General features: G+C 44.7%; 1 protein-coding gene across 1 annotated transcript in view; it reads left to right on the plus strand.

Annotated features, from left to right (window-relative positions):
- LOC119455858 (thioredoxin-like protein 1) overlaps positions 1-13,799 on the plus strand; it is a 37,571-nt gene extending 23,772 nt beyond the window's left edge. Inside the window, exons 7-8 of the mRNA XM_037717370.2 lie at positions 6,843-6,947; positions 13,568-13,799. Coding sequence (XP_037573298.1) covers positions 6,843-6,947; positions 13,568-13,597 — 135 coding nt within the window. The 3' untranslated portion in view covers positions 13,598-13,799. The remainder of the gene's footprint in view (positions 1-6,842; positions 6,948-13,567) is intronic.
- Positions 13,800-14,360: the final 561 nt, after the last annotated feature.

A 14,360-nucleotide genomic window follows, 5' to 3' on the forward strand; every position in this document is an offset into this window, starting at 1 on the left:
CCAGACCACACGTACGCTTGCGGACGCGCGTAAGCTCGCGTCTACGCGCCCTGCGCCTAGCGAGGAATGGCGGTTTGCATCCACAAATACGCGCGACAGCGCGCGCCCACTGGCCTCACTCGTTGACGCCTTGGCAGACGCCACTTCGTATTTCGTTGTTGACAGTGTTTCAAAATGCTTCAATATCTATAAACGTCATTGTTATATTTTTAGAGCTGTTATATGAGCACAAAAAGTGAAGAAGAAGCACTTTCTTGCATGGTATAAATCTACTTAACTGAGAGTTGAATGTACTGCGCCGTCGCTGCGTAGCCAGGCGCGGGATAACTGAGAAGAGCTGATCATCGAGATCGCGCCGCGTTTTGACGCGTACGAGCCATGCCGCACCGTCTGCGCATGCGTGGGCGCACGGACGCGAGCTTGCGCGTGTTTCCAAGCGTACGTGTGGTCTGGGCTTAAGCGGTATGCGTATACATGGAGTTCTATGGGAGTGTAAATGGGAGTCGGAAAAGGCCGCGTTGTAGCCAGTTCTGCACTATAAACGGTTACGTTATAAGTGGTCTATACTGTAAATGCTTTTTACGTACGTGTGCCTGAGTGAGTTCAGCTCTGACTCTTTAATTTAGCTAGTTTTAATTGTGTTTCGATGATACGAATTTCGGCTAATACGAATTTTTTTCGTGACCCCGTGAGATTCGTATCATCGAGATTCCACTGTATTTCCAACACGCCAACGGGCGTTAAGATTAAGTGCGCTTGCTTTAAACACATATGGGAGAGTAAAGGATTCCAGTCTCTCCTGAAAACTACAGTACAGCCATTCGATCGTGGCACTGCACAGCAGCAAAATTTAAGGTGCGTTCGTTACGCGAGGAAAAAAATTCTTTTTCGCAACCTAGTATGGGGGTGCATTCATTACGGGAGTAAATACGGTATTTAGTCGGTTTTAGTTTTCCTTTTTTTATTGCATGCAGACTTTTAAAGCGCCTCTGGAGAGCGGCGTAGTTGGCACAGTGGGCGCTCATAGGTTCCAAAATGGCATCAGTGCCGCGTGCCACTCACGCACAGAAACTTCGCATTTCTACCGATTTCAATGCATCTGCACGCAGGTTTTATACTTTGAAAGCAGCACTGACACGGAAGGTAGTTCTATTTCGTCACATTTCACAACGGAGTTTCGCTTTCTTCGCTGAACCGCTTGAAAGCTGCCACACACCGATATAAAGATATCCTACATGTCCTAAAGGTCAGAGTTATTATCTGCAGGGTGTTAACATCATTCGGTTAGAATCATTTCCCGGCAGCCATGCAGGGAGTCGAGTTTTTCACAGAAAGACAGCTGGTTGTCAACCTCAGCATCACACTAGGGCTCGTTACTAGAGTTAACGTTTTATTTTATATCTCAAGAAATTTTTCTCATAGAAAGATTATATTTGCTGGTATATTGCACAGGTCCTTTATGTGGAAAATGTATATTCAGAAATTTTTTAAGGTCTTTCTGTGCAAAGCAACAATGACGTTTTTATATAAGTTTTCTTTTCTTTTCTGCAAAATACTTGTTTAGAATTTTTTTTTCAATTTATTTTTAACAAACATATTTAGGAATAGCTCTGTTGGAAAAAGAATTTCTTCTTCTACAATTTGATACTATACACTTTAGTATCAAGCATGCTCTGTGATAGGAAAAAAAGTATTTACGAGGCTACCCAAAAACTACAGCTTTTCCTGCAGGCATGGAAATGTTAACACCCTAATAGGCTAATATTTTAATGCACAAGACTACCATGTACTACACAGTACACTTGGCGAGATGGCGTAGCTGGCAACAAGGAGGATTGCTTGCTCATCCGGTGCAGAGCACTTCGCTTGGCGCGAAAGGCACTCGGCTCCGCCATGAGTGCGCCCACACCCCTTGACAGTTCAGAGCATCGGTATGCTTTGCGTGATTCAGTTTAAAGGACATGTGTGTGGGTCGGAAATGGGAGAAATTTCAAGTACAGTCGCCGACGGATTTTTCGGACTCCAAAAATTCGGACTTGCTAGTTATTATGGACTTAACAAATGCACCGTTAGGGTTCCCATTGAGCTAATGCATTTTCGTTACCAATTTTTCCGACGAATTTAGACTCTAAAGTTCGATTTTCCAGACTAAAATCGCTCGTTCCGAGTCACGCTACCTGATCTTGGAGGCCGCCATGATGGATTTTTCTCTAGCTTGGCCAGGCTTGGCTTCCTGTGGCCCGCTCTAAAGCCTCCAAGATTGAGAAGCTCTTGCTATGAATAGAGAGCGCGTGCCATCCCCCTATCTCGGAGGCCATGCCCGCTCTTCCTTAGCTGATAAAACGCGCCAGGGGATAGCACTTTTTCTTTTTTCTTTCTTTTTTTTTTCGGTCAGCAATAACAATCACTGAACGTGGGATAATTTTTTTTTTTCTTGTTTTCTTAAGTTTCGGTTGTTATTTTGCACGTGGTGTGTCTACAGAGCAGGTGTGTCTAGGTGACGTCGCATCTTTGTGTGTGTTTGTGCGTCTTCCCATTTGTCGGATTAGCGCCACCTCCTATGTCTTCGGGAGAGCCAAGTAACGGGCAGCAAGGAGGTGCTGTAATGGGGCTCCTTTCTTCGATCTCCATGGCGATCTCCGGCAACAGAGATCGCCAACGCTGGTGGCGCTCTTGTCGACTGTATACAGAGACGACGTCAGTCTTGCACACATCCAAGCAAATCTGATCACCTTCAAGCGTAGTATGAGGCAGGGCATTATTAGACATTTTTTATGCCACTCTAAGTCTAATAAATTTAATTTTTTTGTGTGAACGAGTTTTTCAGACTGTCGATTTTTCTGACTATTTTTCGGTCCCCGCGAGGTCCGGGAAATTGGTCAGCAACTGTAAAACAATAAGAGTATTGTAGCTTCGTTATAACGAGGGTTTACTGTACTTGCAAAAAAAAAAAAGTTGCAGTTTCGCCCAAAAGGCGAAGCATCGATTGCGATAGCAAATTAGTAGAGAACTATACGAAGCAAGGATTGTAGTTTAATGGGCCGTATAAAGTTGTAAACATTCGCTCACTAACTAAATAGACAAGCACGTGTGACACCGTGATTGTCTATTTAGTGTAAATGAACAGCAACAGTCTAAATGAAGCATCAACGAACCGTGATCTCCAGATAATGGTGTAGTAACCGCTGACTGTCTGCAACTTTCCATGGCAGCAGTACATCAGTGCCGCATTCAACCCGACTCGGGCCCATGAATATCAACAGTAACAATAAGATAGCAGCACGTATGAGAGCAGCCGGTGGTCCCAATTATCCAACTAGACCCTTTAGTCCCAACTGTCAGCTCTAGACCCTTTTTTTACTTTCTCTTGCATCCCTTCTTGTGCTCCCATTGACTTCTCTTTGTCCCTCCTTTGTTCTTGTAACTTAAGTGGAATTTACGCCTAGCGCTCTGCAGTTCCTCACTTTCAAATATGCAATGGAAAAATATGTCACTGATGGCACACACTTGAATCGAGGCGCGCAAATTCATGAGAGGAGCCACGAGGCAGCCCTATTGCTCATAGCTCATGCACAAGCCTACTTTTCTCCCGAATGAAATTGTCCAAGGTTCTTTCTGTGTATGTGGCATAACGGTTTAACATCAGAAGTGCATGCCATTAGCTTCTTCAGGATGTAGTAATGCTTCCTATACTAGCATATCTTCCCTTCATCACCTGTGCAAATTACTTTTGCTTCATTCTGTGAGTTCTGTGCTTCATTCTGTGAGAATTGAGAATGTCCATGCGTTGTTAAGATCTGAAAAGCATTTTGAGGCCAGACATAAGAAAATAATCTTTAGGTGTGGACTTTTTGTAAAATATCTATATTAGGTTTTCTTCAAAATCGACAATCCTTCCAAGGCTGCTTTGGTGAACAAGTAGAGGTTAAATTTTAGGCATTACTGATAGCTTTAGCATGAAGCAGATGGATGCACCACAGTCATTGTGTGCACTTGCTGTGACTATAGTACTTGATCTTTTACTGCCAATTCAAAGGTGCCAGTGAGAATGTGTGTACCCTGTGGAACACTACATACAGCTGCAGGGAGGAACTGTGCATTAAAAGACAATCCACTTTATTTGATGTTAGTCCTGGAGGCAGCCCATGCTAATACGGTGTAAGAGTTCTCATTATGCAAGGAATCTTACTTTGGGAGTTTTGCAAGAGTTTCACAGAGCTGGCACAATTGGTTGTCTTGTTCATACTTTTATCTGTAGCCTTTGGTAATATTTTATTGAAGGGACACTGAAAGATACACTTGCGGAATACTAAAATAGGTCCCCCTCACCTTTACAAAAAAATAATTAAATTATCGGGTTTTACGTGCCGAAACAACAATCTGATTATAAGGCACGCCGTAGTGGGGGACTCCGGAATAATTTGGACCACCTGGGCATATTTGACGTGGACCTAAATCTAAGTACACGGGTGTTTTCACATTTCGGCCCCATCAAAATGCGGCCGCCGTGCCCGGGATTCAATCCCCCGACCTCATGCTTAGCAGCCCAACACCAAGCCACTAAGCAACCACAGCGGATCCTCTCACCTTTTGCACAGGCGTGATAAGTCAGACAAAACACAAAAACAAACATCCTGAGATACTTGCATCAGCTCTGTGTGACGGCACAGATTTTGAGTCTACTTGGGAATACCCCATTATTTATCAATGGGGAAAGAGTACACTGTATTAAACAGCGTCAACTTGGCAATGTTTGGTGACTCTTGCATAAGAAACAGTGCAAATCTTCTGCAAGAACGCAGTAGAAATTTTGACACACTGGCACTGCAGTTGAGTTACAAACTTTAGAAGGAGAAGCTTGGCGTTTGTTTTCTGTGCTAATGATAAACTTTTTTTTTTTTTTTCACAGTGTAAATACAAATTGACCTATAAAAGAATACTCTACCATTGGCAAGCTGGTAGAGTGTCAGTTTTTAATGCGAATAGCATTCCTTGCCTACTTCAGCCACTTTGGATCTGTTGTATCTGTCTAGCCTCTTTATGCCTCTCTTCAGTGAAAAAAAAAATCCTTTAAAATTTCTCCGGTGCTGGGCAGAGTCGAACCCACGTTACATGAGTTCCTTAAGCACAGCAGCCTGATTCCGTAGCGCTGCGTCATGAATGCCCGCGAGCTGAGAAGGATTAATTCTCAGCATTAGCACACACCGCCGCACCATTCATCTTGGATGCCACGCTAGAGCACTGCACGGGCCGATTTTTTCAGCCCGGGCCTGGCCCGGGCCCGTTTTTACGTTGGGCTGCCCGCCCAAGCCCGACCAAAAGTTTTATGGCAGGACCTGGGCCCGAAATAATCTACGTTACCCGCCCGGCCTGGCCCGCCACCCCTTTACCTTAGGCCCGAGCCCGGCTTGAATCCCCCAGCCCGATACCGAAAAATATCACCGAGCAAAATTTAAAAAAAAAATAATAAAGAAGAGAATGAACGAAATATATTCTTAAGGCATAAATACATGTCACATGCAATTATGGACACCATTTGTGCGGTCTGAACGCAAATACCAGCGCGCGAAGTAGTACGAATGACCCTGCCGAGCAGTATCGCCAGCAGTTTCCAACGGCGCGATCTTGATGCGGCACAACCCCCTTCTATCGCAGCGCCGCCACAGTATTTTTCCATGTAAGGCGCCTCACTGCAAAGCATGCGCCGCCCCAGCCGCTCGTCCCACTCAGCCAAGGAGGTTATAAAAAAACTTTTTTATATAGTTTTTTCATAACCTCCTTGCACTCAACTGTATTCTAGTACACCATAGCCGAAGCGCAACCACGACCGGTCGTGAGCGCAGCATAGATGGAGTAAATGGAGAAAGAAAGCCTCTCGTTCCTTCATGGTGCAGTGTAATAAATGCACTGCTGCTAGGCGGCCGGTTGAGAACATGCGTGCAATCATGGATGGACGCAGTGCCATATTTCAGCCACATGACAAATTATCTTATCTTACCAGTCATCGTTTTACCAATTTGCCTTTGAAGAATCAGCAAGTCGCGAAAGCACTTGCACCGCGCTGAAAGCATTAATTACATTGATTTAGGTAAGGGATACAATGGTATCCTGTGGTTTGAGGTGACTTCGGTCTTTCTGGACTTTTACATTCTATTCAAAGAGCGCAAAATACGACGGAAGAAGAAAAGGGAAGTACACAGGAGTAGCACTCCTAGCTTCCAGCTGCGCCGGGGCAACAGGTTTTTCAGAGTCGAGACGTGCGAGGATAACTCGCTGCACGTTACACGCACCCCACCATAAAGTCCGAGCCCGGCCCGGGCCCGCATCAAAATACCCGAGCCCGGCCCGAGACCGTGAAATAACTGCCCTACCCGGCCCAGCCCGGGCTTGCAGGTAAGCCCGAGCCTGTGCAGTGCTCTATGCCACACAAGGGGAGGAGGACTTGTCGTGAACTTCACTGGCATGCCGCTAGATGACTCAGCATGTGCAGAGGGAAGCAGAAGAGAAGGGCCAGGCTGCTGTACACGGCTCATACATAATGTAGTTCAGCAATGGCAATACGGTGTGCCGCAACGTTGCTTGAATGCTAAAAGCACTAACATCGGGCAGTCATCACGAGATGGGTTCTGTCGGATTTTTTTTCTCTAGTGTCCCTGTCTCTAAAAGTTGGTAGACGATAAGGAATGATGGGAGATGTGGTTATCTCACTACGGTTTCATACCACTGTGGTGATCACATGAAGGATCAGTGGATGGTTCACGTTGATGCCTAGGGTCATTGTCTAAACTTTTTGTTTATGCACATGAGAGAAGCATTAGTACTAATTCCATTGCCATTTTCAGATCTTTATCAAGGACAACCAGACAGGAACAGAAACCACACGCATCAACTACCTAGTGATCTATGGCAGCCCAATCAATGCTACGAACATGGGAGATTTCAAACGGGTAAGTTTGGCGATGCAATTGTACACAATTGCAAGCATCCGCTGTATGTTTATATGCCTTACTTATTTTATTCTAAAACATCCTCTATTGTACCATGCACCCAATTTTTCACAGCCAGAAATGGAAAATGTGAAATGTGGTGTAAAAGGTTCATTAGAATCGAGTAAATACGGTGTCGAGTATATTTCATTATTATAGGTCGACATTGCTTCATCAAAAATAATTGTGCTTCTTCCTGAGGGGTTAATCTTTAGCACTATCATAAAATCTAGCTTGTGCCTTTGTGAAGCCATTCCAGCTTTTTGCCTCAATTCTCTTTGGTGAAGCCTGGAAGTGGCAATGTACAGTAAAATCTGAATAATTCGAAATCTCTTAATTCGAATTGACAGATAATTGGAACTGCACAGTGGTTATTTATAACAAAATGTCCCATGGACCGCTTTTCGGACAAACGTGAGCCGAAGGCAAAGGTTCGCTGCATTGCTAGTTGAGTAAGGATGCGCAGAAAGCTGAGACTAAACCAGTATGGTGCGCACCCTCCTTTCCTATCTAGCTTAAAAGGAGCGGGAAGGAGCCCTATAGCGCGCCCTTGATCACGTTACCGGGCGCTCACCTACCTCCCTCCTACCGCGCTCTTAATCATGTTACTACGCGTACTCTCACCTGCCCACCCTCTCCCTCCTAGCGCATGCTTGATCATATCATCTCCATCATTGGGCACGCAGCAGTGCACGTTGAGCTCAGCTCACCCTCACATATTTTCCCTCACACCCACAGCAAACAGCATGTGAGGCGCGATCTTATCACACTTGAACTTTATGTGGAACCTAGGCTTCTTCTGCCGCATGTTGCGTGCTGATGGAGGAAAGATAAGACTTTCAATGAAAGCCCAATGACGGTTTTGGTTTTTTACACTGTACCGCGCAATTAATCGGGCACTACAGTCGACGAACGATAATTAGGACTTCACGGGGAACGTAAATAAGTCCTAACTATCGAATGGCCGAAAAAATGAATGTGCCCAAAAAATAATTTTATTTACGTTTTAATGCCACTGTGCAAAGAAGAAGTGGTCAATTCGTTGCTGCACACACTTCCGCTTACGTGCAACCAAGTATGCCTATATTTCTGTCGGTTTTCTGTTGTCGCTCTATGCTTGTGCAAGGACTGCAAAGGCTCGAGTCAGGTCCAGTACGGCACATCATCCGATTTAGAGTCGCTGTTTGGCGGTGGGAGAACTTGCTCAATTATTTCGTCATCGTTCAGTTCAGCACACACCGCGCTGTCGACGTCTGCAAAGTCTTCAGATGTAATGGTGACAGCAATCTGCACATCGCAGCCGAGGTCATCAGTGATGTCCGCATTTGAGCTCGTTGTAGGGTCATTCGGACTGCGACTCATGCAGAGTCAGACTCCGAGAGGACCGTTGGTGCCATTTGATGCTGCCTGTCGATAACTTCACGAGAAAGACTTCTTGGAGCTAGCAGAGCGCTGTCTGGAATTGCTACTAAACAAACAGAATGGCGAGAGCAGGCCATGCGCTGGGATGCCGGAATAGGATGTGATCATCGTGATGTTGACGCGACCTTACAATTCAGGCAAATCCTCCGAGATCAGCATTTGTGATTTAATCTGAGGCGTAGTACTGTGACTGAGACAGGGCCTCAGAGATTCTCGTTTTATGTGTAATCTTTGAGGCCATACTCGACGTCTCGGCTCGAGGCCATACTTCATGTCTCATTGAGGTTGCCATAGGGGATAATGGCAGCAGAATCCGCATACGCTACAGTCACAGATGGAGTCCGGATAATCGAATGTAGACCTGGCGGCTGTTCGAAATATTGGTCGTCTTTACACATTAAGTCTACGGGGCCATTGGCGGTGCCGCGAAGCTGTCCGAATTACCGAGCATGTTCGTATTATCTGTGTCCGATTTATCGGTCGGCGAATGTATATTCAAAGGAGCTCTCCTTAGTTCGAACTCTGTTTTATTCTAATAAATTTCCGGTCCCATAGGAGTTCGAATTAATGAGATTATACTTTACAAACAAGAGGATCTTGTCATGGTGGCAGTTAGCGGATAGCTGACTAGACTCGTCACTGAAATCTCGCACCCTGATACTGCTGTTTGGCCATTTGCCCACATATTATTACAGTAGAACCACATTGATACGTTTGTCTAGGGGCTGTGGAATAAAAACATGACAATGAGGAAGGCTGCAGATCACCACAGCAACATCAGAAACAGCTTTGAATGGCTGCCAGTGCAGTTAATAAACATCTCGGTGCTCGTACTGTGACTGGGTACGGCACGTGCACGTGTGTATACTTAAGGGACACATACAATGTGCCGTGACAGTGACCCCTTTCCATTCTTTATGTGCTTCACCGCAATATTTTATGTATGCTTCACCACATAACACGGCTTTATTGCGGCGAAGCTGACTAAAGAAAACCAGCAATTATGTAGCTAAGACCCTTGCCAGCCCCAAAATAAATCTGGCCCTGCGCTCAACTGATTTGGCCCAGTGTGCTTGGTTCCCGGTAGGTGTTAACCGATGTGCACTTCTTTGGGTGCTTCGCCAACTGCTCTGTGCACGTTTTCTCCCAATATGCTTGTGCAGCGCCTGGCTTGTCCAACTTAATGACTTACTGCATACTTTGGTCGCTTGTTGCAACGTATACATTTATTGTCATTATAGCAACATGCGAGAGCAAGTTTCCCTCAACACCGCTCAGTTTACATGACAGCTGCATTCAAACGCATCATAAGATGCAGGAACATTACAGAATGGTGATGTATCAAATGGGAACATAACACGTGGAAGTCAGTGGGACTTAGGTCAGGACTTCAAGAACACAACGTAGCAGGCAGGAAAATGTAACTGTGAGGAACGTATCAACGTGGTTCCACTGTATTGGTGATATGTTGACGTACATAGCATGGATGCACATTTTAGAAGTGGCAAGTGTGAACTTGCCAACTCTCTCATATCTTTTTGTAATGTTTACGAGTTTGGGCTCGTTCTGTGATTTTACGAAGGTTGCATCAATATTTAAAAATAAAAATAAATTGAGTTCATGGGAAAATTATGCTCGTCTATCTCCGAACCTTCTGTTGGTTGGAAAAGACCACAGAGAGTTAACTACATCAGGCAAGTTTACATGCACAAGTTCCCGGAGTACGCAAAATCAGCAAAAGCAGCGTGTCTGAAATAGTGGCTGTGATATAAAAATAATGTGTTTGTAAAACCTTGCTGGTGTTTGTCAATCATTGCTGTTCCATGTTTGCCGTTGCTGCTTCTGTGCTGCATCTAAAGATAGATCACCGTTAATAAAGTGTGTATCCTCTTAAAAAGCTTTTTTAAAAAATGCATGCTTTACCCACTCTTTCCCCTCTGCCCATTAATAGCCCCTCGCATCCACAGGATTGTAGGAATTTTAAAGTTTACAGATTGACAGGTTTGCAAGCTGCACCAAAATGCATGAAGCCTCAAATTTTAGGTTTCAATCTGGTTTATTGCTGTGCTACATTGTGACAAGGGCCCTCTGCTGGTATTGCCTGTCTCTTCCTTCTTTGTTAGAATAATCTCTTACAACTGCCACACTGTATCACAGTCTGGTTTGAGGCCATACTAGGTTATTTAGCATGCATGTCAGTGTTTTGTAGTAGTACCATGTAATCACCACCTCCGATCATGATATCGCTTAAACAAGAAGCCATGCTGGACTTGATGTGAACTTTGAACCAACTGCATCAACAGATGATATGATTAGTATTTTTTGCGTGCTGTAGCAGCTGTGGGTTTGCACTGTGATTCAGTGGTCAGCTGCCTATTAAAGCACCAAAAATTAGACACAGAAGTTTGGTATTGGTCTTCATATTAGCATTTCTTTTATTTACCAAATTTTTTTATGTCTACATTCCTTCCAGAGCACATAATGCTTCCGTTTCAACATATTTCCTTAGAAACTCGTTTTAGGAATTAGGAAACGTAGCATAGCTGATAAAATGTCTTTCTTAACCCTTTAACTGCCACTACCGAGATAACTCGTGAAACCACCCATGCGCACCCCCTGCTACTCCCGAGTATACTCGTGTTGCTTTTTAAACTCACTCCCTGCCACTCCCGAGACAACTCGTGCAAAAAAAAAAGAAATTGCGTTCATCTCCCGCCATCTATGGAGAGGTCACCTAAACACATAGAATCTCTAAATTAAATTTTAGACAACAGATGGAATGCACGTGTTTACACCCGCGTCGCTTCGTCTCGGCAGAGTGCAGCAGCCATGGCGAGTCAGCACGTCACGTGCGTCCACGCTTTGACGGACGAAGAAATTCAAGAACTGCTGATGAATATCTTTACATGTCCTGTGGAGTATCATGGTGCATTACGAGCATGAAATTTCCACTGAACCAACATGAAAAAAATACCCAGCAGGGGGTGAGGAGCAGTCAGAAAAAAACCCGGCAGTGAAAGGGTTAACTACTAAGCTGTGTAATGTTGTGTAGAAACTTTTTCAGGAAGCCAGGTTGTAATGAACGTGACCCTATTTTTGTGAACAATAAAGGTAGGCAGCAGTTACATCCTCATGACCAACCTCAGATGTTTCCAAGTGAATGTGAGAGAGATCTACAAGAAGCACATCACCAAAGTGAAAACACTATTACGTACTACTTTTTTTTTATGTGTTATTTGTATTAATGCAATTGGCATTCTTGGGTAACTTTACCCTGTTTGCGGTATGGTATGTTTGTTTGCCCATCCGTATGTAACATTTCACATACGCAGTGACCCAAGTTGTCTGCTAGCTTTGGCCACTATGATCTCGGGCAACTTTCTGTGGCAATGAATGGAAAGCTACGGAGGCAAAGCACGCACAAGCGAGAGCGCTCCTGAAAAAAAAAAAAGAAAAAGAAGTGCCACGTTTTCTTCTGCATTGGTTTAAGCTGGGAAGTGAAAACATAAACACCTTATTTACAACAGCTAAATGAGATAACGGACCACTGTGTGTTGAAGCTGACTGATTTTGGAGCTTTTCCCTTCCGCATCTGGGCAAATGCGAAGCCGTCGCACCTGGAAGCTCCATCGATTCAGTGTCTGTTCCAAGAAACCAAAAGGGCTGTCAAATGCTGCTAAACTACTTGACGCGGTAACACGTGCGCAGAAGCTCCGCCCCTGTAGCTTACCCTTCATTGCCGCATTGGGTATGTGCCTGTTCTCGGCCAGTCCCCCAGAATGCACGTGCCAAGGTGACACAAGGGTTATGTAGCTGTAAATATAATAAAGGAATAGCACCCTATTCATGTAGACAGTGGCCACCAAGGCAGTTATATACTTAGACTTTTGGAGCAGAGGTGGCTTTCCAAAAGTGGAGCCGGTCACCGCCATCTTGCTAGAGGCAAAAAGCCCGAGCCAGCGTAACACAGCGTGGAGGGTGTTCATCGTGCTTATTGGTTGTACGCATTTGTAACAGTGTTTCACTCATTGTGGCATGCTATCCGAGGGCATTAGAACATCGTAGTTGGTCATGGCTGCACCAATCATGTAAAGTATACACCCCTGTTATAACGTTCCAGCAGTAAGATAAGCTCTCATTGTTTGCTCACAACTGGGCGTTGTGCGTACGTTTGCTTCAGTTGGGAATGGTTAAGAAGGTGTTCGTACATACATGTATTGAATTTACGAGTCAAGTAGACGGTGGCACGTCACTTGCGTGTGGTATTATGTAGCGTGCCAACTGGCTCGGGTTGTGACGCGTGGTGCGTATTTTGCACAACCTTCTCTATTTGGTTTGCACGTATTGCGCAATGCCTGTGTTTGTAATAGGGAAAACAGTGAGATGCGTGCACAAGAAAGATGAGCGCTCGATTTACGACAACTACTGGGAGCAGATAAAAATAGGAAGTGCAGTTTCTCCACATGTCCACAGCCATGTAATTGCACTCACAAGAGATACGACAAACCAATAAAGGAAGGTGGTGGTCGCGACGTATAGTCAGAAGTTGCCGGTGGAAAGTGTATTAGGTCTTTACAAAAGGGGGCTGAAAATGTATCTCGCCAACCAGCGGGTAATCAGTGGTGACTATTACGCAGTCCCATCACACAAGAAACCATTCGAAATTTAACACAGTGAAGTGCGATTGGCAAAACCTCCCGCCGGTAGCTTTTCTCGAACCCTGCGACAATAGCTGGATGCAGAAATTTCTTTTTTCTACAACAACACACAATTGTGAACTGCTGTGCATGTGAAAGATGTTTCTTCTCAAGTTTTTATCGTGGAACTACAAATGCAGTCGAATCCTGCACGTATTCCACGGCCACCTATGCTGGGGATGCGCCCTCTTTTTCCTCTAGCAACATGGCCGCCACGGCTTCACTCGCTCCCATAGGCGGCTGCTGGGACTGCCACTCCAGAAGTTTCATGTAATCTCCTTGGTGGCCACTTGATGGATAGTCATCCTAGCGAAGTTGCAAAACTTGCTGTAATGGACAAAGAAAGGTCATATTAAGCATCATAACATATAAAACATATAATTGCTAATTGCAATCACTTTCAAAGGGTGGATGTGTTAACAATATTAAAGACAACTGATCAATCGTAAATTCTTGTTTCAGGTGGCTGGAAAGAAAGGAGAAAGTCATTAGGAAGCAAGAAGAACATGCCTTACACTGGAGTGGCCTTGTGATTTACTGCTTTGCTTTAGTACGCAATATTTGGGGGCTCGAGAAGCATCACCCAGAGCAGGATTTTCGACATGGCATCGACTCAGGAAAGGGTGCCACAGAAACTCATTCTGATGCACATGTACATTTGATGCTAAAATAAAGCGTTTTTCAGGGGCTTCAATTTCCTTGTCTCTTCTGGTCAGCAACAGCTGCACACGTGAGCTTTGACATCTTAAAGAATACTGACATGACATTTCTTACTTATAATTTTTTTTTTTTGCTTGCAGTTAATAAAGGTTTACACCTTCAAAGTCCTTGAATAAGTACGGGGAATTATCGGAGTGCCCTAAATAATTTATTGTAATGTAATTGACTGCACTTGTTATTGCAAACCAGTTTTGGTACGCAGGAGTGGGACATGCATCGTGACTTCACAATACATTGGCTTATGGCGAGCCATCGGTGTTTATGATCTCCCTCATTCTTTATTACTCATCGGTCGAACGTAGACAAAATCACCAAACGTTGCCGGCCCACTTGTTCCTCATTCGAGCTCTGGCTTGAGCGCATGGCGCAAGGAGCTGCGTGCTTAGGCGCTACTTCGTTATCGTCGATTAAACGCCGATTACATGCCATAGACTCACTCCATTTCTGCGATTGCTGTGGCTGCCACACATGAATGCAGCCAGAAGACGCGAACGGTAATCTTGTCTCTTTTTCATGTACAGTGTCTTAATTCCCA

This window comes from Dermacentor silvarum, chromosome 6, assembly GCF_013339745.2.
Source record: "Dermacentor silvarum isolate Dsil-2018 chromosome 6, BIME_Dsil_1.4, whole genome shotgun sequence".
NCBI lineage: Eukaryota > Metazoa > Arthropoda > Arachnida > Ixodida > Ixodidae > Dermacentor > Dermacentor silvarum.